Here is a 27,843-nt window from a genome sequence, read left to right on the forward strand (position 1 = left end):
CTTTACATGAAAACCACAGGTCAACATAGACGAGCCACTGTGTCATCTTCTTGGATGTGATGTGAGGAAGGAAAGGAGGGTGGAAGGAAGGGATTATAGTCTCCATTTCACAGGGGTGGGGGAAGCTGAGATCCAAGGAAGTAATGGCTCAGGACTCCTGCTGCCTTCTGGCTCTCCCAATCGCACCACATAGGATCTCCCTGGCCGATTTTGTGCCCCTTTATTCTCACACCGCCCTTCCATTTGCAGCACGTCCTCATCAAGTGAGGCCAAGTTCGAGTTTGGCATGGAAACCTGGAATAGAAGCTGATCAAAGGCATAGAGATTCCCAAAAGCCTTGCCAGCCAGAGTTCGTGGGCAGGGAAGCCCTGACAGACCAGGGGAGCATGTTGCTGGGGCTCAGCCAGCAAGGTAAACAGCTCAGAGGAGCCTCTTCTGCCAGCCTTAGCATCTGTCAGAGCCCCTGGAGACAGCCTTGTCTTTCTGGGGGAGACCTTAGATTTTGCAAACACATATAGCACCTTCTCTCTCATTCTCTTCCTCCCCTCAGAAGGTTTGCTTTCCTGGTCAGACTCTCTATGGGCTCAGGTAGGGACCCAGAGGTCCTTCCATGGTCTACTCTAGGTAGCAGGACACTCCTAAAATTAAGTGTAAAGTGGTAGGAATTGTTTTTCTCTTTCGTTCTCATTCCAGTAGTTCTTTATACTATTAAGTCTTCCTAAATTATTCAAGGACGGAGAAGCTCTGATATTGTAATGAAGACCTAGACAGAGCAGAGACTGCCTTGGAGCCCCATCTTTCCAACCCACTGGTATCCACGTGGAAACCCCTCTTCATTTTCACTGGAGAACTCACTCCCAGACTGGCAACTCTAACATGCCTCGACCTGCAAGCCACCTCCTTTCTGTCTTCCCAAGCTCAACTGCCCCTGACTACAGGGACAGATCAGGGCTCTCCCTTCCAGAAAGCCTTCTATGGATACCACTGTTCACTTGAGCTCCACCTTCCTGGGGGCTCATATCTACTGAGTCTGCTCCTTTCACTCATGCCCTTGGGTGGCCACTGGGTTCTCTGAGCCGGTCTCTTTGCCCAAACATATGAGCTCACTCCAGAGAGTAGAGGAGACCCTTATCTCCAGGCTGCCTCCCTGATCTCTGCAGATCTGGAGAGAGCAGTCACTCCATAGAAACATCTGGAGACCTAGGCTCTTGATAGGGGGAGCCCAGCTTAGATGGAAGCTCTATTTTCAGCTGGGTCACATCGCAACCTTGGAGAACTTCCTAGCCCAAGTCCAGGCCATCAGCCATTTCTCTGGCAGCCTGGTACCCTCTGTATTTGTTTTAACACGTGCTCTGATTTCCTCAAGACCAGTACCCACACCTAACTTGAATTGTTTTCTTTTTTTTTTTATATTTTCTCCTATGTGGAACTTCTCATGCCTGGAGGACATTTAACCATCTGTTGCCATTTGCTGTTCTGAGGTTTTTTGCTGGATATGACTTTGGTCTTTCTAACTAGACAGTGAGTTCTCTGTCCTTTCTCTGATGCTTCCAGTGGGAGATCAGAAGGACTGGGTTAACACAAGAATGATGGAGTGGTGATGCCTCCAAGCCAAGCAGCAAAAACTAATGAGGTTAAGTAGTTGTGTGTCCTCTGAACTGCCTGTCTTGCCCACCCTGCTTTGGGGGTACCAGGGATCAAACCTAGGGGCAGTCGGCTACTGTGCCACATCCCCAGCCCTATTTTATATTTTATTTAGATACTGGGTCTCACTGAGTTGCTTAGCACCTCACTGTTGCTGAGTCTGGCTTCAAACTCAATATCCTCCTGCCTCAGCCTCCCAAGCCACTGGGATTACAAGTGTGTGCCTCCACGACTGGCTGAACTACCTATTTTCATCTGCAACCTAAATTCCTTCCCAGAGAGTGTCAGCCTGGGCCTTCAGCTCCCCCATCATTAAGGCTTAGATGAATTAACACAATATTGACCCCTGCCCCAGTCGGATTAGCTGTTGGAATCTATAAACTCCATCCTGAGTGCCTACTGTGCACCCATCACTATAAAAGGGCTTCAGAGAAGGAGGAGAGATCACTGGATTCCTACTATCCACAAGTGCACCATCTAGATGGAGAGAGAAATTTACAGGCAAGAGAGCCAGAGCACATCCAAGGATGTGTGGCCACAGCCAGGGATGCAGAATGTGGTTCAGTTGGCACCAGATGGAAGAGAGTGATGGGGGCTCAACTAGAGGGAAGAAATGCACAAAGGGCACCCCCTCCCTCCTTGAAGGAGGGGAGGATGAGCAGGAGGCAATAGTGAAGCCTGAGTTCTTAACTCTCCAACCCAAGACCTCAATCCCACCTGGGGCATCCTGACACCCACCAGAGATGAATCAGCAACAAAATTGACAAACCCAGACCGAAAATGAGAAGCACTTGTTCCCAGCTCCCACTTCCATTTGCCAGTCTTCTCCCTCCCTCCCCTCCCCGCTGCCTCTCTCTCTCTCAGTGGTTGGAATAATTGTGGCCATGAAGTGGCACTTGGATAAAAAGTTTTAAATCTGCTTAAATGTCACAGTGAATAATACTTTGCCCCTATCTTTACCTAATTACATTTCTCTTTGATGATCTAAGGTTAAAAAAAAATTAACTCAAGTCTTCCTAGAATATCAAGGGCAAGGATGCCAAAGATCCAACCTAAACATGTTCCATACTATTTTCTCAGGGGTCCTGCTCCTTCACTGCATTCATTTGAGATACCTGTCTGTATTATTTCCTCCTCCATGCTCTGCTGTGGCAGAGGGAGAGGTGAGAGCCTAAGGGATCCAGCTCTGTGCCTTTAACAGATCAATGCCTTGGCAGAAGCGGCTTCTGCTGCTGTTTACACAGGTAACTCAGTCACAACAGAACGGGTGTCCTGGCTTTTTCTGCCCCAGCAAGCTGGGGGAAGATGGGACAATTCTCCATATACCTGCCAGAAAGCTGAGAGGTGATGGATGTACTACTCCCCTAAAAGAAGATAACCTAAATCCAAAATGAGCCAATATCAGGTGGGCTAGAGGAGAGGGTGGGAAACTTGCCTAAGAAAGAAAAAGCTCACCCTGGCCTTGGGTCCTCATATGAAGAGGCACAGAACAGAGGAACAGTCTTGCAGGAACCTGGAATGGGCATCTGGAATAGGTGCTCCCATTCATTAACAACTCTACTCCCCCATTCATTCCTGCTCAGGGACGGCTTTTATTTATGTATTGGCTATTATTATTAATAATAATGTGAATAATTGAACACCTGTGAATGATTTACTTGGCCCTGGAGGTGGCGGGGGTGATGGCAAGAAGAAGAGGGTAAACCTTGACCCTGTCCTGTGCAGCCCCTCTTTTCCAGTTGCCTTCAGCTGTCTGCCTTCACTTCCCATTGTCATTACTTTGCTTTGAGGGGGTGGGAGGCAGAGAGAAAAAAGAAACCTCAAGTAGGAATTACTCTCCTTAACTCCCCTGTGATGGCAGAAAATATATTCCACTCTGCTGTGAGATCCTTGCAAGCACCAGCAATGCAAGATGATGTTGCAAGAGATATTTTAGATAGTTACTAGACTCTGCTGATGTGTCCTGGGAAAGGGGGCTCTCAACCTGGTAAGCGCCTACACACACACACACACACACACACACACACACGCATGCGTGAATGAGCACAGAGTATGGATACAAACAGCATCTGTGCACATGACCAGGCTGCATTCACACAGGCACACAGTCGGAACTAGACATATGCACACAGCTCCTGCCACACACATAAACCCTCCGTGTACTCATCAGAGACATGTCCACCTAACTACAGTATATCACAGGTACACCAAGCACACAGCTATACCAGGCAGACTCTATATGAAGTTTCTGTTTCATTCCATCAACTTAGGCGATTCTTGGACCAACATATAATACTGGAAGATGTGAGCCCGTGGAACGCCAGTTACAAAATCAACTATACTTACAAACGACTCCATCAAGCAAAGGCAGGAGAATCTAAAATGAAAGATGAAGTTCCACAGTTCTCAGAATAGTACTTGCTCTTTGGTTTGGGCCCCCATCATCAGGAAGAGGTTTCCGGAGAGGACTGGGGCTCTGGGGCTGCGAACCTCAGGGTATGGGAACCTCCGGGCCTCGGCCTCCTCCAGCGCTGGAGAGTATGGCTTTGTGGTTGTACCAAACGGGTTGGCCTGGGTTTTCAGGCTGCTGGGGTTTCGTTTGTTTAAATAAAATTTTAAACATATTGACTAGTAACGTAAGGTAATTCATGGGTAAGAATAGAAAAGCCCTAAATACCCGAAAGTGGCCCGTCGGGACTCGCCGGGGTTAGGCCAGCAGCTCCGCCCAGCCGTCCCAGCTCCCAGTCCTGCAGCCCGCAGGAGAGAGGGAGCGTTATTCTAATTGGCCCCCGCTTCTGAAGCCAGGAAAAAGAAAGAAAGAAAAAAAGCTGTCCTGGAAAAGCAAATGTAGAAGAAGGGCTGCAGGTAAACACCATTAAAATGAAAACCTGCTGCCCCAGCCAAGTTCACCACCAGTCTTCGCCCCCAGAGGCGGGGCTGCTCCGCCCGGCTTCCGCGCCTGCCACTCCCTCTCTCGCGCAGCGGGTGTTCCAGCCCCAGTGGGCTTCGGGGAGAGTCCAGCGGGACTCGGGCAGGGCAGCCGGACTCTTGGCTTTATCCCACAGACGCAACTCCCTGCCTCGCACCTCTGGAGCCGGAGGTGCTGCAAACGAAACCCGCAGGGGCAGCGCATGCCGCGCGAGTCAGGGTCCGGCTGTAGCCCGGTTAGCCATTCAGCGGCTTTATTTCTTTGATGGTGAGTTAAGAAAAAAAAAAAAAAATTCCAATTTGAACCAGTAAAGCAAACGAGGGCAAAAATTAAGTCGTCCCTGGTGTTGGCTCACAAGCCACCGCGCCCAGCGCCTTCCTCGCTCCTTGGCAGGCGAGCGGGCCCGGGCACTCCGCTCCTACCTTCTTCCTCCCACCAGCTGCTGGCCCAACCGGCCGCTGCTCTCCGGGACAGGGGAAGCCGTCCGGGACCGAAACACCCACCTCCCGCCTTCGGTGGCGGGCCAGGACGGAGAACGAACCGGGAATCTCTACTCCCTGAACCCCTGGCATGGCCCGTCTGCTCCCCAGCCCCATCCTCCCAGGTGGCTCGAGTGGCGGTAGATGCCAGGTGAGAGGGATAAGATTTGGGTTGCTCTGGAAGGCTGGGGATGCGAGAAGGAAAAAAGCGAAGATAGACACAGACAGGGAGAAACAGGGAGAGCGCGCCCGAGAGCTCTTGTCTACAGATTTATCCACATAATATATATTTATGTAGCTTTTTTTTTCTCTCGACACTGATCAATGCGCACTCGGATCGCTGGGCGGACTCCCTCCAAGCCAGCTCGCTTTTTCTAGTCTAAATAAATAAATAAATAAAGCCAGATGGGAGAAAAAAGCGCCCATTCCACCTCCGCCGCCGCCTTCGCCGCCGCCCCGCCCGCCATCCATGCCTTCGCTTCGCCCGCCTGTCGCCCTAATAGAGCGCAGCTCGGTGGATAACTCCCCCCTACATACCCACACGAAAATGAAAATCAAATGTTTTTAAAATAGAAAAAGTTGCACCTGCTGCTATTACAAAAAGAAGCCCCAAAAGGCAAAGAGAAGAGGCCGGTAGCCCGGTTCCTAACAGGCACCCGCTGCCCGCTGCCGCCGGGCCCGGAATCTCAGCGCCTCCCGAAGAGCCATGCGCCTGGCGCTATTTATAGCCGGGGGCCGTCTCGGACTGTACCACCGCGGCTCCGCGGGGCTGCCGACAGGGGAGGCGCGGCAAGGCCGGCGCCGCCCNAGGAGAAAGAGAGAGCGAGAAGAGAGAGGGAGGGAGAGAGAGAGAGAGAGAGGGAGGGGAGAGGAGAGAGAGCGCGAGCGAGAGAAGAGAGGAGAAAGAGAGAGAGGGAGAGAGAGAGAGAGTGAGAGAGAGAGAGAGAGAGAGAGCAGAGAACGAGAGGAGAGCGAGGTGTAGAGAAACCGAGGGGGAGAGAACCCGAGTGTGTGTATGCGTGTGCGTGTGTGAGCGCGAGCGAGCGAGTGAGGGAGAGGAGCGAGAGAGTGCGAGCGAGAAAGAATAAAAGGAAAGAAGATTTTCTCTATGTATATAAAGATGGCCACGTTAGCAAACGGACAGGCTGACAACGCGAGCCTCAGTACCAACGGGCTCGGCAGCAGCCCGGGCAGCGCCGGGCACATGAACGGATTAAGCCACAGCCCGGGGAACCCGTCGACCATTCCTATGAAGGACCACGATGCCATCAAGCTGTTCATTGGGCAGATCCCCCGAAACCTGGATGAGAAGGACCTCAAGCCCCTCTTCGAGGAGTTCGGCAAGATCTATGAGCTTACGGTTCTGAAGGACAGGTTCACAGGCATGCACAAAGGTGAGTGCACCTTTCCCTCCCAACTTTGCCAGGGAGAAGGAGCGGGCGGGCGGCCGATCCGCCGGCGACTGACGAGCGGGAGATGGGCGAGAGGGAGCCGCGGGCGGGCGGGCGCCGAAGAGGGAGGCGCTCGGGCAGCGGAGACCTGAGCTGGGGTGCGTGGGGGAGCTGCTCGCTGGGGCAAAGCTTGGTTTTGGGGGAGAAGCTGATAGGAGCTGTGCCATGGGGAGAGCAGTGGGAGCAGAAGATGAAGAGAAAGAGGGGATGGTGGGGGAAATGGGGCTTGGGTTTTTGAGTAAAGCGACTTGAAAGATTGGGATAGGGACTGCTGCACCGGGCGAGACCTGGACGCTGAGCGGACTGGCAGGCGCTCGCGGGCCAGGGACCTAGGGTGCTGTCCATCGCCGTGGTGCTGAAAATACTACAGGAGATGGTCTCTTCATCCTCCGCTCTGGGCCAGAGTAGCAGGAGCACAGCCGTCTAAAAGGGAGAGAGGTGACAAATTCAAAGAATTTTTTTTTTTTATTTTGCCATTAATTTTACAGTAAACTCTCCTTATCGAGCTGTGTGCCTCAATAATCTGGTTGTTGTGTGAGTGGTGGTGTGGAGAGTGGGGGGAAGGGGGTAGCTTGAATGTTTGAAGGAAGGAGTAATAAAACCTAAGGCAAGAATTAGCAAGGACCCTGTCATCCCCTGGGTGGAGTGGGGGTCTGGGAAAACTGGATAGTCCCTTTCCCAGGAAAGCTGAGCTTTTGGGGGAAAATCGTATGTGTGTGTGCAAGATATGCTTTTTGAAGGGTGCACCCGAATTTATCCCAAACTCACCATGCAGAGTCCTTTATAGTATATTACTGCTCCCTTGAAGCAATTATTGCTAGTGAGTGCTTGGGGGAGGGGGAGACAAAATAATCAAAGAATTAAAACCTAACAACTTTTTAGGAAAGTGGTCATGGGAATTGTCTGCAGTCTGCCTGTTTTCTCCTTGTTTTATTATCTTTAAGGCAGAGCCCCAAATGTGTTCAGTTGTAGAATGTGTGTGGGTGGCTGGTGGGTGACGAAATTAGCCCAGTGCTCCGCTCCCTAACAGTAATGTATAGGATGTGCAGCGGGGATTAATCGGTGCTGGAGCTGTGTGGGCAAGTTAAATGCTTTCTGAGAGAGATTGATCGCCAGGCAGGGAAGGAGCACGGGGCTAAGGAAGTTGTAGGGGATGTGTATGGACGTTCCGTTTTTAATAAACAGTAGTGTGGAGAACCGCCGAAGATGCTGTGTTAGAGCTGGTGGTTTCAAAGATGAAAACACACGTACACCCACCCCCACATAGAGAGCAGCCTCATCCTTGGCCACAAATGGGCTCTGAACAGAGCTGATCCTCTAGCACATTAGGTGCAGGGCGCAAAGCTGTCTGGCTCTCTAAGCAGCAGTGGTTTTCACTACCACAACCACCCTCCTTCTCCAGCCCTCCCTTCATCCGAATACTAAACAGAGCTCCAAACTCTTCATAGTTGGAGTCCCAGAGAGCAGTTTTTATTGGCTTTAGCATCTTCCAGCTTGCCTGCTGAGGAGTAAATCTTAAAGTTAATGGCATGTTGAGTAGCACAAAATCACAGCAGAATGGAAATATACTGGGTTTGTTGGGGTGGGGTGATGGTGGGGGCTGTAATGGAAAGAGAAACCAACCTTTATCCAATATGGAGAAAATGCCTGTCTGTTCAAAAGATAGATTGAAAAGGTGGAGTGGGGAGGCAGTCTTCAAAATAGTCAAAGAAAAAAAAAAAAAACACTTTCCCCTCCCTCTCAAGTGAATCATATCTTTGTAGTTTTTCCCTTTCCAATCAAGCTCCCTAGGAGCTAATCAAGGTTTGTATCAAACCTTTGTCATTCTAATACATCCCCAGTTTTAAAAATAGTAATAATAAAAATTTTAATAGCATAGGTAGGGAAGTCTCTTGCCCATCTTAATGATCAGTTCTTGTGGTAATTTAAGATTTCAAACTTGAAAGAATTTAGAACCCACTATAGGCAAAAGACAGTTGTGAGGATCTGGGTGTCCTGTGGGATCTGAATTGGAGTATTTCATTTGCTTCTTTATTTCAAATGAAATAAACTTTAACAATATTTCTTGGTTTCTTCTCAACAATCACTTGCTGATATTACTTTGTTTTTGATGTAATGAGGACTCTCTGGTATTATAGTAAAGAAGTAGAAATTTTATCATTTGTATCAGGGAGATAGAGAAGGTTATTATATGTATATATCATATACATATCTATATGTAGCTATCTATATATAGATATGTACATGATGTATATACACATATCATATATACATATATATAACCCTCCAGAATTCCTAGGACAGGAAAAACTTCATTTTCTAAATAATTCCTCTCCCAAACTGTCTCAGTCAGTGATAGGCAGGCCCGGTGGCTCCGGCACACTGGGTGCTTCATTGTCGCAGCTCACCCGTCAGCCTGAGCATATATCTTTCCTTATGAAACTTCCTGCCTCTCCATCCCTTTCATTTTTCGAGTTGAGGTTGGGGCACAATGTCTCTAGCAGTGCCTGGAAGCTCCCAGAGAGCTGAATAAATGAGACTGTTTCCAAGGGCTGGTTTATTCAGTCCTAGTAGAGTTTGAACTCCTCCTTCAGTGATGCAGCCTGATTTATTAGCTAATCCTTATAAAATAAGCCTCTGGCCACCTTAAAAAATTACATGCTTGCCATTGGTGATTAATTACTGTTAAGTCAAAAAGCATGATGAGGTTTGAAGAATGAGGATTGCATTTGGCTTCTACATTTCCCCCATTTGTACATTGACAACGTGAGTCTAGGGTAGAATCCTGCCTTTGTTAAGCCTGGTTTCAGGGCATGTTTGTGACTCTTGCTCTCCCCTTCTTGAATGTCTAACTTCTAATGAATCATTCTGGGTTAAAATTGAGAGACCCAACAGGGTACTGGCCTCCAGCATGGATGGCATATGTATGTTATTAGTTTTTAAAAAGCAGTAAAAACTAAATGAAATGCATGAGATTCCAGGTGGGTATCCATTTGTTGGGCACCTGCCATTTCAGGTAACTAAAGAAAGAAGGAGTTCTAAGGGTTAATGGAATACCTGCCATGCGTAGAGTGCACCTTAAAAGGCAATTACTCCAGTCAAATTGGGAGTCTGTGGAGGAGGGAGTGGGTGGGTGTTGTGGAGAAAACCCAGCTATGTCTGAGAAAGGCTGTTGGGCTGGGAAGTAGCAAATAGCAGCTGTGGACCAGGGTAATTACTGTAAAGGTATATTTACCCCCTGGAGACCAGCAAGCATTGGGGAGAGGGGGATCTGGGTGCTGGGCAGAGGCAGAAAGGAAAAAAAAAGCCCCAAATCAAAATTCAAAGAAACAACACCCCAGGAAGAAAAGCCACTTTAATGCAAACTCTCTGGTTAACTCAGTCTTCTTTTCTCCCCCATTGGACGCACTTTTCAAAAGATTGTTTTTCTGGCCTGCAAAAAGAAAGACATTTTACTATTGATTAAAGAAGAGCGAGGCAAATTCCCTGGGTAGCTGCAGAAATGAGCTGAGGACCAATTTTGCCCCTTTTTGTAGAATTTTTCTTCCTTGGAGAAGGGAACAGATCATCCACTTGTGTACTTCTCCTCTTCTCTCATTTTTAATTTACTTCTCTATTCTTTTTATTTCCTGGAGAACAAATAGAGGCAATGACCAAAGATACATATATACAAACACACATACACACACACACACACACACACACACACAGTGGATCACACATGAATAAGCCGGCAATCCATTCATAACTTTGGTCCTGTCTAGCAGGATAGGAGGCAGCAAAGACTGAGTTACTGGGAGACATAAAGACTAGTGCTCTCTGGATAGCCATATTATAATGCATTATCTTTGAAGTCATTTAAGTCCAATTTAAGTGGTATTTAGTATAATATTTATGAATTAATGTAATATAAACATAGGGCTGTCCCCAAAGGTTTAAACAGCCTTTACTACTGATGTGTGCTTGTTCCCAGAGCCTGCAATGCATTTTAATCTAAACAGCTAAGTCCCTATCATAGTACCTCCTGTTATCTGTTCAGAGCAGATCTGTGCCTGGGTAACTACTCTGCCTTGAGATTTCTCCCACTTCATGGAGGAAAATGTACTCAACTGACAGTCTGGGCAGGGCAGGGGTTCCCAACCCAGAAGCCACAGCTGCAGGGACATCAGCCTCTCGGACTTTCACACTACACCCAGAAGGAGGGTGGAGACAGAGTAAAGGAATCTTCTGTGGATTTAGCTCCGGAAAGTGTATCATTTTCAGATATGCTCACCATCAGCTGCACAAGCTCCTGTTTCCTACCTGAGTAGGAAGTGCCTGAAGCCCCTTGATTTGGGGTGTGACCGGGAAAAACTGGAAAGACAAGGTCTATTATTATGTTTTGGTGATTTATGACTATCTTCATGAAATTACACTTTATGTTTGCATTTAAATGCAACAATTTTCAGAATATTGCATTTCCACCTCTCAACTTTAGCCGAGGTAGCTCATAGGTGAATTAAAACCACGAGGCTGTGTCTGATTTCTGTTTTAAAATGAGTCTAAGAGTGAAGTTAAAGTATCAGCATCAGCTCAAAAAGATGAACTTTTTCTTAATTACTTTGGAAAATAAAAAGTCATTTTTTTGTACAGGAAAAAAGACTAGCCGAATGACTGGTTACATACCTATAGTTTTTAAAAGAAAGATTTGCATTGCCAGATATAGGGAAAATAGAATACACAGCATATGAAAACAAGAAAAACACTTTCAAAAAATAAGTTTTACCAAAGAAAACGATCAGTAGCAATCATTACAAGACTAAAGTGCATCAAGGCAACAGCCAACATTTAAAAAAAAAAAAAAAAAAAAAAAAAAAACTCCAAATTCCAGATGTTAATGTGTTCTATTTAAAAGAAAAGAAAAATTATTAGGAAATTATTGGTTTATTTAGGAGACTGGTGGTTATTTTTATTTGTGCATAATTTTATTTGTCTTTAAAACAGACTTTCTCAGAATCAATACAAAGAAACAAATTAGCAGGCACCTGTGTACTTAATATGTATTCATGTACAAACACGACTAAGTGCATCCCACACATGTGAAAACCAGGGCTGGCCTAGATTTCACTGTAACTCAACAGAGAAATATTAACACTTTCGACCTCCACTCCTAGGCTTTAACCAGAAGTCTGGATTGGGCTGAAAGAAGCCCCTTGGCATACTGTCACTCCCCTCATCACCTGTTCCGGTTGGCTGAATGTTTGTGGCTTCTGGGACACAAAGCAAAATAAAACAAAAACAAAAGCTTTTCTTGAATGAACTCATAGCTTGAAAACAACCCAAAGGAAAACAGTTACAAAATTTTATGCCATAGATGTGCCCCCACATACAGTCATATTGTAAATTTCTCGGAGTTCTTTCAAAGAGCTGTTATCTTGGGGGCAATCCTAATGCCCCATGACCTCAACACTCCAGCAGCTTGCTCATGGCCATCCTCATCACTACTATTAGCATCCTCATCCTCATCATTATAGCTTATACACCAGGAGAGAGAGGGGCTGCCGAGTGATGGCCAGGGGAATAGCTGAGGACACTATCACATTGGTTGAGAAAAGAGCTGGTCCCAACTTTGTCTGAGATGAATTTGAGGAAAACTGCTGACTTCACATCTTCCACATCATCAAGAAATTCTCAGCTTCCAAGTTGACTGAGGAGGGATTTCAGTTAAAGAGGATGTAAGGTGAACTTCCTGTGGAGGAGAGGGAGATGTAACAAGAGAATGAGGCCCAGTGTCACAGGCAGGAAAACTGAAAGTTCTAGGGTCCACATGCCAGCAGGAAATTGGGCATACTGGTTGACGGTGGCCGAAACTGCAGCAGCTCCTGAACTTGGAAGGGGAATCCCAAGTGACATGCAAAGGTAGAGGGTGTGAAAACCAGTGTGTCTGTGCATACCAGAGGGTAGAGGGAGAGAAGATGCTGCAGCCTATGTGGGTGTTGTTGGTGTGAGTGTGTGTGTGTGTGTGTGTGTGCATGTATGCACATGTGTGCACATGCATGAATGTAAGTGGTATGAAGATGATGTTAGGGGCAGTTTTATGTTGCAAGGTGATATGCAGAATCAGGAAGAAGTGTGACGAAGGAAAGGGGAGAATTTGGAGAGAAGGACACTGTCTACATTTTTATATACATCTTCTGGCTGGAACTCCATGGCTGGGGTCTGTCAATGATCCAAGTTCCAGTGTGGAGGTGTGCTCTTTTTTATCTGCCTGATTTCCCTACCCAGCCATCCAGGTTTGGGAGAGAATCTCATCCTCATCCCCCACCCCATCACCCTTTGAAGTCTGGCCTGCTTTTTCTCACCCATTGACTCATTTTAGAAATGACCTTCCATCTGGAATCTGAGTGGCCAGCCTCAGAGCCCAGCTCTCTGCAGGACTAATTTTCACCACCCACTGCTTCCCTACCCCACTCACTGGCCCCTGGCATCCCAGCCTACTTTCCTCTTGCAGAGTCTCTCTCTCTCTCTCTCTCTCTCTCTCTCTCTCTCTCTCTCTCTCACACACACACACACACACACACACACACAGTACTTGACAGGCTTGGTCAAGACAGGTTTCAAACAGAATGCTGCATTTTCCCTAAACACAAGTAGGGTGTGGCAGACACACAGCCACACTCCTTTTGGGCTCTCTATAATAAGAGAAGCCCCCATTTATTTCTGTCTTTTCTAAGCCCTTTAAATACACAGCCTCTCCAAGAATCACAAAAGGCATCCTGTGTCACCCAGAGAGCCTAGGGGACTGGACTAGAGCCCACCTTCCAACTTAGCTGTAGCACCTTTCATCATCAATTCTCCTTCTTCTCTTTCACTGAAGAGACCCAAACCCCAAAGTGGGGCCTGATAAATAAGGAAAATGTTCTAATTGGCCATATAAGGAGGCAGTTAAAGGTGCTGGGGCAGAAAGACAATTATAGGGATAAAAAAAAAAGGCAGCAGAGGGATTTTCTGAGTTGATGTACTTGCCCTTAGAGCTTCCTCCACTTCCACCCATCAAGTTCCAAGTGGCCCTTGGATAGGTATAAAGCCCGAGCCACAGACCTCCCCACAGGAACCAGCAAGGCTGCCGGTGGGAAAGCCCAGGGGTAATGCCCTGATTTCTGAATCCCTCAAGAGTAGAAAAGGATGCTTTCGGGATTATACATTCACAGTTTCTCCCCTTTCACTTGCTCCACATTTGGTTTCTCTTATCCTTCCTTGTATCTCCCCTCCAGCATGAGCTGACTGAGACTCTCAAACAGAGCATTCCCAGCAGTCCCACTCAGGAACAAAACCTATGTGGTCATCTGCAAGATGTAAATAAATGGGTGCCTTCATAGAGGCAGATGTAGTCCTGGTTCTGTGAGGACAGATGGCCAAAAATATTGATCAAACTCAGGAAAAAAAATGATAATGAAATGGCCTCCCACAAGAGTTTAATTGACAGAGACTTCCAAGGCCAGCTCTAGACAGTGCATAAACTGACCATGATGTTACTTTATTGCAATACACTCTGCTTTAATTAATTATCACCTTTGTTAAAAAGTGGCTACAGATCAACGGTTTCTAGATACTTGATAATACTAACAAAGCCCCTGATGCCTTGGGCTGCCCCACAGCTGGCCAGTGAGACCAGCAAGTTTCTTGTTTGTTTTCCTCTTCTCTGTTGACTTCCCTCTTTGTTAAAGACAGACGTTCTTGCGGCAGATCTGCTCTGTCCTAGAACCAGGATTATGAGCCGCATAGTCTGTCAAGGGCAGGGGACTGCAATTCAGCAGCTATTTCTAAAATAACAAAATTCAGAGTAGTCCACCTTAGAATCTATCTGAAATGAGGATTGTGTCAATAGAAGGAAAAAAAGAGTTTGGAAATGGGGTTTATAAAAGAGGTGTGTGTGTGTGTGTGTGTGTGTGTGTGTGTGTGTGTACATGCACCAGGGACTTTGTGCACATCCACATAAATATTATGGGATCGATACTTTTCCCATCCACTGCCCATACCTCTTAACTTCTCCCTCCCGTGACTTGAGCACCTGTGCCACTGTCGTATTTCATGCTGAGAAATGCATGCAACTGAAGCATGCATAGATGATGCTGTATTGAACCAAATTGTTGTTTGGATTCAGTTGTGAAGTCTTCTTGCCCACTGAAGGACCGCTCGCCTGGGCTATGTGATACCTAAAGAATCCAATTTTCAAGATATGATGGGAACTTCACTCCTTGGAGTCCCCCAAACCTACAAACTGACAGGTGACTTACTTGAAAGCAACCCGTGGAGTTGTTCTAGGCAGATTTGAATGCCATACGTGGCTGTTTGTTCATTATTCTAATTTAATGATGCAGTCACACCTAATTAATCCATGTCTGGTTTATTCATACACTATGTCTGAGGATCCAAAAGATCTCTCTAGCTAGCCAGCTTCCCTTCACAGGGACAAGCAAGGGGGCATCCCCGACAAGTGAGCATGTCTGGGTTCAAGCAGGATGGGATCACTATAGAACGAGCCAATAGAGGCATGGTCCCTGATGCCACCGTCCACAGGAAGGCATGATAGCAGTCACAGAGATACATAGCAATGAGCTCTGTATGTCTGTGTACACACACACAAAAGCATGCCTTCTGCCATGGAATTCCACAGATACACTCCCTTCTCGTAGGCAGCAGGCCACACCCCACCATGCAATCAACAAGGCTGGTGGCATGTCAAGTGTCATTTTCAGGGGACTTTGGTGCAGACAGTCAAGAGGTTGAGCTGAGCTGACCTCCTTCCTTCTGGCCTTAAGAAAGTGGAGTCAGATTAATTGCTGACAGTATACACACAAATAAAGAGACTGAGGCTGGGAGTAGCCTGTGTCTCAAGTACAGCCTGCAGCATGGCCTTCAGTGAACCTTCCAGTAGCTGGTTCTGGCCAGACAGCTCCCAGTGAATGCTGTCTCTTGCCTGGCAGGTAAATTGAGAGAACGAGGCATCAACCTAATAATATCCTTATAAAGCCAAGCCTCCTCGTGCAAGTCCTGGGAGAAAAGAGGCATCCAAAGATCAAACACTACATCACAGTGTATTTGTAGGAATTCTCTGATTCTGCTACCTCCCTATAATGCTTTAATTGACTATTTGATCAGCTCTAAAAGGGCCCGTGTTCAAGACAGACTCACTCACACACACTAATACACACACTTACATGCACACTCAGGTATATATGAACACACTCACATGCTCACACACATACACCCACCATAAAAATATGTGCACACAAACATATTCTCTTACACACCACATGCCATCATGTTCACACCAGTTCATCCAACATGGGTAGATTTTCACAGGAGATGCTTGAAGGTGAGTGAAAAGCACACACCTAAGATTGTACACATCCTTCCAGTAATGTGCTTATCAATACCTTTTAAAGAAATGTGACAGCCAGCCCAGAGTGATTCAGTTGTGTGGACAAAGGTCAGCATATAGATATCCATTATTAATAATATCAATATCTTGGTTGACCAATATAACCAGAAACTATATCATGTCACTGCTGATGGGCGAGGCTGGGAGGACTCCGCAGCAATAGCAGGAAATTACGCCCATGTAAAATTAATCATATTGACTGGTTCTAAGAATATACAGGGAGGCAACAATGTTGGTAGTGCTTGCATGGTAGAAGAGGGGACCTTGTTCCCAGAGGCTTCATGAACTCCCAGGAGGAAACCAGCAGGTATGGAGGTGTTCCATGTGGCAAGTGAGAACAGTCTCCCTTATCTGGCCTATGCTTTTCAACAGGGTGAGGTGGAGGAGAAGTGTTCTCTGAACAGGAAAAGAAAGAAATCGGATCCCCTAACCATTCTCCATCCAACATATCTATATCTTTCTGTCCAATCAATACCTGGCTTGGCTTGGTCTCACCGGATGAGACACAGAGAACATCCTTGCCCCTGCTGTGGGAAGAGGTCTATCTCCAAGGGAGTGGTGAGAGCAGTGTCCCTGTTTACATGGTAGGATACTGGCCCTGGGAGATGTCATTGTGCACTCTGTAGATTGGGTGTCCCAGAAAGAAATGCACCCAATCAGATCAATCACCATGATTGAGTTCTTAGGACCAGAGCCTCAGGCTGCAGTTCAGTCAGCATTGCTGGTGGGGGTGGGAATGTTCTGGACTTTGGAGACCTGCTTCTTGCTGAGGCTCACCTCTCATTGTAGTGAGTGAGAAGGAGAGGGAAAGCCATGTTTCCTTGGCCTTGGAAATCCCTTGGTGAATGCACCATCCCTCATTCCCTTGCCCACTAAAGCCTCAGCTCAGAATGTCCTTGACCCTGAATATTACCTGGAAGTATCTCAGAATGGAAGAGAGCAAGCTCAGGGAGTGTCTCCAGGGACAACCAAATACCCAATAGGCTTTTCTAGGTTCTCAGAGACCCCTTTAAGGCAGCTTGGGGGTCGCCTGCTTTAGAGGTCGGCCCATCGTGGGATGATGATAAATACAAGAGGGGCTGCCAGCCCAGAGCAGTGGCACTTACTTGCCTGTAATCCCAGCCACTCCGGAGGCTGAGGCAAGAGAATCACAAGTTCAAGTCCAATCTTAGCAATTTAGCAAGAGCCTGTCTCAAAACAATACATTTTTTTTTTCTTTTAAAGGGGTTCAGAGTGTAGTACTTGCCTACTGTATGTCCTGGGCTCCACCCTCCAGGACTAGAAACAACTGAGGAGAGAGCGGGTGGGAGCTAGTGGAAAAGCCTTTGATTGGAAAGGAGGGTGAGGAAACAGATGCCTGTGACTGGGGTGGGAGGTGGAGACCTCTTGCGGAAGGGCGCTTCTTTTCCGCAAGGAATGGCGCTCGGTCTGCAGTAGACAGGCTACATCGGATCCTCCTCCACCCACCCAAGCCGGCCACCAAGGGGCAAGTCTCCTGGCTGCAAGCACACTCAGAGTTTCCCCCAGGCTCTTACACCCAGCAGGAGGGATCAAGCCACCTGGAGGGTCACGGTCATTCCTTCCCCAAGGCGCCCTACCCAGTCTCCCTTGCTGAGCCCCAGCCAGTTCCCAGAGTTTGGGACTGGCTCCTGGCTGGGTGTATGGGCAGGGCCGGTCCTGGTGCCAGAGCTCCGACCTCCCCCAGAAGTGTCTTGTCCCCTCTCCAGTCACAAGGCTTGGGTGTAAGTAGCATCAGGAAGAACAAACGGTTGCGTGGAAGCCCGGCCACTCCTTTAGACTCTTTCCATACGTTGGGGAGGAGCCCCCAAACTGTGTGGGGAGAAGGACTCCTCTCCTCTGGCTGTCGCCTGCCCTCTGACGGTGAGAGGAAGAACTCTCCGCGCACTGCCGCGGGCCCCTGAAACCAAAACGCCCTGCGCCTGCCTGCCGCAGTCCAGGCTCCGCCCCAGCCATGGAGCTGTAGGTTCGTCCCCGCCCGCAGGCCACTCCCTCAGGTGAGAGTTGGCTGCCCCTGAAACCAGCAGGTCTCTGCCTAGGTGGGTGATGTGGGACCCTGGGTTAGTTCCCTCGCTTGCCAAGTTAGGACTGGGCCTAAGGCTCCAGCAAAATCGGACACACACAAGAGAACCAGAAAATCCAGAAAGTGTTGTCTCTGTACCTATGTGAGTTTGATTTCGTTTAAATCATTAATAATTGCAGTCTATGGTTTAGTTTGAGTTTTATTCTGAATTCCATATGTTGGGGAGGTACCATATGTCAGAAGAGGCACCGGAATCTTTTCCAAACTTAGGGGCCCCACTTGCTACTTACCTCAACTTCTGCAAAAAAAAAAAAAAAAAGGAAAGAAAGAAAAGAAAAATCTCCAAATTTTCCCACAAGAGGCACAGGAGCAAACACTGCACCTGAAGAAAAGGGTAGGCCTTAGTGAGGGTTGATGGAGTAGTGATCAGCTGGAACACCTGCCACCGGGGTCCTGCCTGTTCCTGCCTATTTACCACCAGAGGCAGGAAAGTCGCCATGGTTTGTTTTGGGCTTTATTATATTTTCCAGTGGTTTTACTGAAAATAATAATAATAATAATAATATCTTCCTCTGTACCATCGTCTTGACTATTTCAATAAGCAAATGGTTAGACTTATTTTACACTAAATACTGTTGGAATTCTGTTGAGCAAGTTTGGAAATCCCTTGGAAGGAGGAGTAAGGGGAGAGGCCTGTGTTCGGGCAGCCAAGTTGGGACTCCAGGGAGAAGAGGGGAAGGATGGAGGGTACCCTGGAGGGAAGTGTGTGGGTGGGCTGCTGTGAGCAATCCTTGGGCAGACCAGGTCACAGTGGAGGCTCAGAAGGGACTGCTCTTCTGAAAGGGAGACCTCGATGTTCAGGGGGACCCAGCTGAAATAAGTGGGGAGCCGTCAGCAGGAGCCTGACTTCTGTTTTCTCCTGGTGTGATACCTTGTCTGCTCCCGGTGCCACCTCCAATGCCCTAGTTTGTTTTTCCCTTTGTTTCTCAGGTTTCTCTGCAAAACATTAACTCTGAATGTTCTGTCCTCATCTCAGCTGAGCTAGTGATTAGGAGGGCTGGTCATAGCAGAGGCCATGCGGCCAGGAGAATGTTCCACAGACCAGCAAAGCCGGAGGAGGGGCCTGCTGGAAAAGAGAGGCATCACTGATCTAACTGCATTTGGCCTCTGGGATGCCCTGGCACTCCCAGATCTTTTCTCTGGTGCATGGGCAATCTTTCCTGCAAGCAGGGAAAGAGAATGGGGAAGTATGTCATGCCCTGCCACCAGAAGCCCCCAGGACTGATGGGGGAGACATAGGCCTCTCTCAGAGAGGCACAGATTCATAACAATTCAGTCACCCTGAGTGAGTGTCAGGCCCTGACCTCAGAAAGTGAGTCTCACCAACACAAGGTAACTGGATGTGGTAGGAGGTGGCAACCCCATAGACACAAAACTGCCACTGCAAATGTCCTATGTGGGGAATGTGGGAACCCCCAGAAGACAAGTTCTCAGGTAGGGGGAATGAGGGACTTGGAGCCAGGTGGCCAGGTAGAGAGGGACAGCAAAAACCCAAGCAGGCAGATGGGGAGAAGACAGCACAGGAGACTGGAGAGCTGACAGGTCCGAGTGTTTTGTTTCATTCCATTATGTTTTGTTTTTGTCCCACTGCAATGAAGTCTCATTCTCAGGCTGGTGGACAAAGGAGTTTCTCCTTTTGACTAAATGCAGACCCACTGCCAGCCGGGCTGAGGGAGAAGGGAGGCAGTTACTTCCAAGGAAATCAGTGACACACACAGGACCTGCCAGGGCTGTCCTTGCTCCTCATCTGCTTTGGGGCTGCAGTGTCCTTCAGCTGTCCCAACTGCAGCCCACTTGGGCTGAGAAATTACTCATAGAATATTTAAACCGTGGCCATGTTCCCTGTCACCGAGGCAGGCATCCAGATTGCCCCCACAGGCTCACTCAGACCAAGGTCCCCAGCGATGCACGGAGGGGTTCTGGGATTGGAATCTTCCCACACCCCATGCCCTTCCTCTGCACCCCCCAGTGCAGGAATGGCTGGATGGCAGCCAGGCAGTGAGGATGAAGCTGGGGACAGAGTTTCCTGGGGTGACACTGGTCTTACAGCTGTAGGAATCTTGGCAGGGCCTGGGAAGAACTGCTCCCAGAATGGACAGCACACATGGGCAAGGGTGCAGAGAGCTCCTGGGTAGCCCATGCACTGTAGGAGAGAAGTTGGGTGCCTCTCCCATTTTGGAAGACAGAGACAATAGAGGAGGTGGCCTTTGGGTCAAATTCATCAGGGGATGGGGACTCCCCTCATATAGGTCTCCCATGGACCTTGACCCTGGCATTTTTCTACCTCAGGGATATCTCAGGGGAGACCAGAACTGGGCTAGTCATAGAGCTAGAGTAAATACAAGGCCCAGCTCCTTGCAGAGAGGTGGAAGTCATTAACAGTGATCTCCCAGCACCATTCCAAACCCCAGGCACTTTTCCTCTTTTACACTGCTCCCCCAACCTCAAGCCCCAGGCCTCAAACCCAAGCCACCAAACCAGGACCCCTGGCTCTTAGGCAGTGAGCCTCAACTGAAACTGACCTCTTTCTCCTATCCTTTCAAATCTAGCCCCTTGCTGATCTGACAGATCACACTGGGCAGATGTGCCCCTGGCAGCTAGTGGACATTAATGTGTCACCATCTCTGTGGCACATGCATTTCAACAGACTTCAGAGTCCAAGTCTTAACCCAAAGGAGCATCTCCAAAATTGGGGGAGGGAGGATTTTCCCACACAGGCCAGGCCAGGGGATGCTGAGAGGCAGGGAGGCCTGTGGGCAGCATGGGCTTGCAGGCCTAGAGCTCAACTTGCCCCGCCGCATCACCAGAGGGACCCCAGCACGAGGGGGGTGGGGGCCAATAACTTAGCCATCCTCCCAGCAGGGCCAGCAGATCCACAGAGGATGTCATGCCGGAGGTTTAATCAAGTATTAAACATGGTCCGTAAACTTAAACCAATGTCATATCTGGAGCACCAGGTCCCTCTCAGGGAGCAGCCATCCCTGCTAGGGAAGATTCCAGTGTAGTTTTGTCTGGGTGCTGAGATAGGGGATTCCTCATTCATGCCCCCTCTGGGGACAGTCAAAGGGGAGAGACCCAGGGACCCTGGCAGGTGAGACTTGTGACAGTCCTCCTCCATTCTATTATTCATTTCCTCTGATTTTTATCTAATCTCTCCCTGATTGTCCTGGTGAAACTTAATAGACAAAGTGAATTTTTATTACATCATCAATATAATCGCCAGCTAATCAGCGGACACACAGGGGCCACCACAAGCCCTATAGCTCCTCATCTGGCTTCATAAATAGTGGGAACAATCACTGACAAGCCCAACTCCTCCACCGTCTTCCAAGAGGGCCCCCCTCCCTGCTGCGCCCCTTGTCCAGGTCTAGCCTGGGGTTTTCAGTCTTCCCACAGATCCCCCCACCCAGTGGGCCACATTGCCGGTGATGGCGATATCTTCCCAATTAGTATTTTTAGTTTTCTTCCTTCCAGCTTCAGCTGTTAAAATCACAGATCTGGGGCTTGTGTTTCGAATGCCAAAATAGCCTAATGTCGACTGATTTTGATTCTACTTTCTTCTACATTGGGAATATGATATGTCATAAGATATTACATAATCCTCCGGATCACAGTACATACTATAAACTACATCATATGCCAGAATAAGTCACATGTCCTACTGTACATCTATAACCTATGTACGAAGTTGTTTGCATCAAAGTCACAGCATGCATCTTACATACCGTATCACAGATAATTCTTGCATTTTATTTATATTATCTCATGCCTCCCATTTCTATAGCATTTTAATCTGTAAAGTATTTTTTGTATCTTACTTCTTTTTAGCCCTGTCATAACCAGGTGTAGTTGAGACCTTTTTTTTTAATAAGGAAAAAATGGAAAAGGAACAATGAAGGAAATTACAACCCAGTCAAATCCTGCCAAGGTGCATAAAGCTGCTCAGGCTTGGGACCGATGCTAGTGAGTCAGGGCAAGTGGCCTGGGTGAATTGAGTCGCAGAGGCGTGACTGCTGATCAGGCAGTCTGATTCCTGGTGCTTGGCCTGCTAGCAAAGGGTCCCCATCATTTAAGGAACAGATCACCCCACCAAAACCGCCCTAAGATAAAAGCACAACTGAGTGCACCACTTTCCAAAGTAAATTGGGAAGCCGGGCTCATTCAGTAACGGAAACACACCTTCTCCCCTGCTGTCTGGAGTCCAAGCCACACTGCTCGACTGTGGCTTGGATTCGGGGGAAATCAGCAAATATTACTGAGTGCTAAATCCTGTAAATAAGGTGAGGAATGAGGCTAATGGATCGGATTTGGGGATCTGCGACACCATTGACTATTTGGGAGGAGGGAATCGGTTCTCGCAGGATATCAGAGCCAGCTTTGGGAGTGACCGGCCACCCTTCAGAGAGCCGCTCTACCGACTCGCGTGCAGAGCGCTGGTTCCACCATCTCCTCGGCCGCTGGTCTATGTGTGTCAGGGTCCGTGCATAGGCTCCTCTCGGTCAGGCAGTGATTGGCTCTGGGCACAGCCTGCTGCAGGGCAGCTGGTATGCCAAGGATGCACTGTACCCAGGAGCCAGATGCCGGAGTCCTTGCCTCGCCCTGCCCGGGGCTCTCCTGGAAACCCAGCCCCTTTTCACTTGTCCTCTTCTACATCAATGCAATGGAATCTGCTCTATCTACCTCTCAGGGTCATTATGAGTGTCAAATGAGAAGGGAAAACGCAGTGTGAATATTTAAATATCCAGGCTCTTCACCATGGATTAAGGGCTGGCAACCCTACCAGACCACTGAACGGCTCTGACAGTCCTGCCTACTCTCAAAACAGGATGCAAGGGGACTGGGACAACATGAGGGCTCACAGGTGGACAGGAGGGAAGATTGACGATGCACCTACTAGGTGACACACGGAGCCTCTCACCCATTTTATCTCATCAAATCCTTTTGACAAAACTTCCACGGAGATGTCACTGTGCCCCTTTGAATGTCGAAGAAATGGAAGCTCTGAGAGCAATAATTTAACCAAATTTCAAGCACCCAAATCTGTCGTATTCTCAAGCCCACCACATTTCCATGACTGCACACTTCCTTTGTGGAAATAAGTAAAAAATGTCATCTCTTCATTCGCCTTTATTTTGCAGATGGGGAAAGTGTTACCAGTTAATGTGTTCTTAGATCATTGCACACCATCTTGTATGAAGTATCTGAAAACATAGACACATGTACATAGGGACATGCACACTTGAAAGGGCACACACAGACACACCCGTGCACATATACACAGTCACACACATAGAGACTCACGAATAAATATAAACACATACAAAAATACACTCAGATATGGGCACCCTTGCACTCAAGCACACACACAGACTCAAAAGTGCTGCTATACTCACAAACACATTCACAGACACACGTGTGTGGAAACACTCTGTCATACACATAGACACACGTGAAAATGCACACAGAGATACACTCATGGATATACTTGCATACCCTCACACATACCACTCCTAATGACAAGGCTGAATTAACCACAAGGCCATAGATACAATTGAGCATCCTACTCAGCAGGAGAAGTACAGTCAGCTTGTTTGGAGAAAGGGGTGACAAGGGCCCAGAACAAAGGGGAGACAGGAGCAGAGAGGGCCCCTCAGCTAACCTTTCAGCAGAGGCCAGAAGTCAGAAGTCCTCTCCCTGTGCAGCCCAGGGGTGCATCAAGGCTGAAGCCAAGTCTTCCTTAGAAATCAACAAATCCACAGAAGGCCTTCTCCAAGAGACACTCCCTCTACAATCTTCCTACTATGGCAACCCACAGGATCCCAGCCAAGTTTCTATTAATCTGACTAAGACCAAAGACAGATCCTAGAGAAATGTTGGGCAGGCCCTTCCCAGGACCACCCAGCCCCATGAATTGGCCATGGGCAGCTCTCAGATAGTAAGATGGGATCTGCAAGCATAAAAGGTGGCTTCCAGAAGATGGCAACTGAAAAATCAGGAAAGAATAGGGGAGGTCTATATTTGGAGGTTCTCCTGGAGGCCAGCTCAGGCTACCTCTTCTGTGGCCCAGAGCAAAAGACAGTCTGTGCACACTCCAGCCTGTGCCTTGCAACCAAGTCTGCTTCCAGCCCTCTGGACTTCTGTCAGTCCATGGGAACACACTTGGCAGAGAAAGTGGCCCTGTTCACTCAAACACATACAGACACACTGAGCAAAAGGCTTGACATTGGCAAGAAATTTATCAAGGAACTGGAAACCACTGTTTTTCCTTTCTTTAAGACAAACTCCTGACAATCTGGGGATGAGGTCACTATGGTTTTCTCACATGATGGATGAGCAGACCATTTGAAAGTTGAGGCTTTCCAGGAGTGAAGGGGCAACCTGGTTTAGCAGCATCAACTTCTGCTGTATGCTGGACAGGAGATGTGATAGGCTGCTGCTGGAGGTGGTGCATGAGTTGCTCTTCTCTGCACAGACACCCCATGCCAACAGGCTGCAAGGGCCAAGGTTCGGTGGGCACCACTAGGTGTATTCTTAGACTTTGCATCTATCTTGTGTCCTGTGTGTTGTGTACACACGGGTGTGTTGGTGTTGTGTGCATCAGATTTGAAGGGCTATGCTTTCTGCCCTGGTTCTGGAAAGAGAAGAGGAGATGCACAGGGGCTTTCTCCATTCCTCCAGGGCTGCAAGGCTCCCTCATCTGGGGCTCTCTGGTAGCGCCCCATTCCTTCCTTCCCAGCTCTAGGGCTAAGAGCACCTCTGTCTCAAGGTTGAACCTGTGGCTCTGAGCAGAGCTGCAAGATCTGGAGCCCCTAGCTGCGGCTGCAGTGAGAACACTGTGCATGTGTGTGCATGTGTTTGTGTGTCTGTGTGCACACGTGGGTGTGTGCTGTGTGTGCATGCCACCTCCATGTGAGTACACTCCAGTCTCAGTCAGTGAGACCCAAGCAAGGAGATGTGTGGACGTGTGTGCTCATACATGCTGAGTTTATGCAGGCATGTGTGGGCTGGTACGGCTCGGCTGGGCCAATTTTTAGTGACAGATTGTGTGTACGTCTATGACTACAGTTTCTACCAAGTGCATGTAAAAAACAGAAAAGATGAGTCCAACTCCCTGGGTGGGCACTCCTGCAGTTCTCTGCAAATGTGTGTGAGCTTGGATCTTTGGGGGGCCTTTGGCCAGGGCATAGGGGAGGGTTGTGGGGAAGAAAGGTTCTGCACACGTAGTTGTATGCAGCCTAATTGGGGACATGGAGTCAGACAGTGTCCTCCAGAGACCTAACTGCTTTCCTGGATGTGCGGCTGGGCCATCTGTGGCATTTTCTCACACTCTGCCCACAGATTCCCTGGGAGACCGGAAGAAGAGGGGATCGACTCCCCCAAAAGGTGGCCCTGAAGCCTAGCTCCCTTTGGAGACAACTGCAAGTGGAAGGCCACGTGTGTGTGTGTGTGTGTGTGTGTGTGTGTGTGTGCGCGCGCGCGCACATGCATAAGAGAAACAGGCAGCTCTGGGGAGAGAGAGGCCCCCTACCCCCCACCTCCATCTGGGCTGGAGCAGATGGTTGCTCAGACCAGACCAGTGAGGCCAGAGGCTGCGCCTGGAAGCTGCATGTCCTAAGGGAAGGACATTGCCCACGAGGGCCAGGGGGAGCCCAGGAAATGCCCTCAAGCTGAAAGCATCTCTGTCTCATGGGCCTCTCCTTCTGTCCAGACACGCTACCCCAGAGCCTAGCTACAGGTGTCCTGCTCCTTTGCCTCATCTCTGGGCCCTTGGAAGCTGAATCAGCTGCTGGGGTACCCACACAAAGGCAAGGCCTCCGGAGCCTGGCTCCCGCACAAACGCACTGCTCCTGGGCAGCGGCAAGAGGGCCAGTCTTACCCGCCAGGCATCCTGGGATCTCAGGCACACATTGAGCAGCCACCTCAACCACTGATCTGAAGGCCCCACCATTCTGGTCCCTAAGGACACCACCCCGTCCTCACACCCAGGCTTTCTGTCTCTATTTCTTCAGCAGGCTGCTCTGGGACACACAGCACACTCAGGTAGACCAGCCCTTCCTAGGACCTTGTATCAGAATTACCCGAGTGTCTGGTGAAAATGAAAGTTCTGGCCTCATCCCCACACCTTTGAATTCCCTGAGAATGGGCCCAGGAATCTGCAGCTGGCCACCAGCTCAGGAATCTCTCTGCAACCTCAAGTCACCTGGTATCGCCAGTCCTACAGTTACCTTTCTGTCTAGCTTGTTGGAATGCTCTGCCTCCCTCTTGGACACAGGAGGACCCCTTCACACCTTCTAGGTGTTCTCTAACTTTCTGTGCCCTGCTTCTTGGCCACCAGGGCTCAGCCTTCTTCCCCAGATGAACAAACTCCCACATACTCATGACCGTCTGCTTACACCATAAGACTCATTCCTTAGCTGCTGCCATGCCATACGTCCCATGTTTGGGACGTATCTTCTCCACCTGCAGGAAGTGGGTTCCAGATCTCACAGTCTCTCCTCTCTCTCTCTCTCTCTCTCTCTCTCTCTCTCTCTCTCTCCCTACACACACACACACACATACACACATACATACACATGCATGTCCCCACATACCCAAGATCTCTAATAATACATTTTGTTCAAGTTTACATAGGTGAAGCTATTCCACCCCAGCTCTATGGGATCATTCCTCTGCAGCACAGCTTCCCAGACCCCCATAAGTGGGAGGCAGAGGGCTCAGAGGCAGCATAGGGTGGTACAGGCAGCCCTAAGCTCAACCCTTGCTGCTCCACTGACATACTGTGTGACATTGGGCTAGTCACTTTGCCAACCTCAGTTTTTCTTTGGAGCCAATGGGAACATACACACTGCCTAAAGGAGTTTATTGGGCGTATGGAATGCAGTAATCTAGGTAGAGCGTTTGGCACAGTTCCTGGAACATGGTGAGCCTGCAATAATTGTAGCTAGAGAACAAATGAAAAAGAAAAAAGAAGTCAAAAGAGTTCACGACCCAGGCACCCCTGGCCTGGTGTCCCCTGTCCCTTCCTAGGAGATTAGTTCCATCTCTGCAGCTCTGTGCTTAGGCTGCTCCCCCATCTGGGGCACCCTCTTCCCTTCTGCTTCCCCCCACTAAAGCTGGCTCCTCTGCAGAGGACTGAGCCCCCTCCAGGAAGCCTCAGACTGCTGCAGCACAGAAGTAGCTCAGAGCGCCTGCAGCCTGAGTCTCGCAGCCTGGGGTCCAGACACTGCCCCTCCCAGCTGTCAGGCCACCTCTCCTTACACTGGGAGCTCTCAGAGGCGAGGCAAGGCCCGGCCATGGCACCCTGTACCCAACCGACCTCCCTGCAGGCTCTGGCTGGACATGTCGCCGTGGGCACACACCTCGTGAAGACTCCCCCACTTACCTGGAGGGACTAGGGGAACCATCACTCTGGCCCTTAGCAAACTCCAGATGCTTTTTAATATGAAGTTTTGGTGGTGTTTTTCTCCATCGTGAATAGTACATGTTACAGGGAATGTAAAGAAGAGGGGAATGTCGGGAGAAGAGAAAAGCATCCTTGATCGCACCTCCCTAAAGACAGCCGCTGTGTGCGTTTTGGTTGCCCTCAGTCTGTTCCAGTCAGAAGCCTCACACTGTCAGGCTCTTACTCTCCTGCGTTCTTCCCAGTGCCCAGCTACGCATTGCATGAGAGGTACACACGAGAGTCACAGTCCCTGCCTGCCAGGGAGGCTTGTGGACTCCTGGGGAGGGGATACTCAGAAAAGCAAAGCTCAAAGCACCACCAAAACACAGCCAACCTTCCCTATAGCACTGCTTGGAATGCTCTTCCACCCCAT

At 48.8% G+C, this 27,843-nt stretch overlaps 1 protein-coding gene and 1 long non-coding RNA gene across 2 annotated transcripts in view; one reads left to right on the forward strand and one right to left on the reverse strand.

The window, feature by feature from the left end:
- Window positions 1–1,410: 1,410 nt before the first annotated feature.
- On the reverse strand, window positions 1,411–5,835 carry LOC125617736. Its single transcript, XR_007348835.1, has 2 exons — window positions 5,638–5,835; window positions 1,411–5,431 (listed from the first exon to the last, which is right to left on the reverse strand). It is a non-coding gene; the product is annotated as an uncharacterized LOC125617736 (long non-coding RNA).
- Window positions 5,836–5,957: 122 nt separating this feature from the next.
- Celf4 (CUGBP Elav-like family member 4) overlaps window positions 5,958–27,843 on the forward strand; it is a 293,998-nt gene continuing 272,112 nt past the window's right edge. The window contains 1 exon segment of the mRNA XM_048806309.1: window positions 5,958–6,446. Within this exon segment, the coding sequence (XP_048662266.1) occupies window positions 6,161–6,446 (286 nt within the window). The 5' untranslated portion in view covers window positions 5,958–6,160.

The sequence above is a fragment of the Marmota marmota genome, unplaced genomic scaffold (assembly GCF_001458135.2).
Source record: "Marmota marmota marmota unplaced genomic scaffold, marMar, whole genome shotgun sequence".
NCBI lineage: Eukaryota > Metazoa > Chordata > Mammalia > Rodentia > Sciuridae > Marmota > Marmota marmota.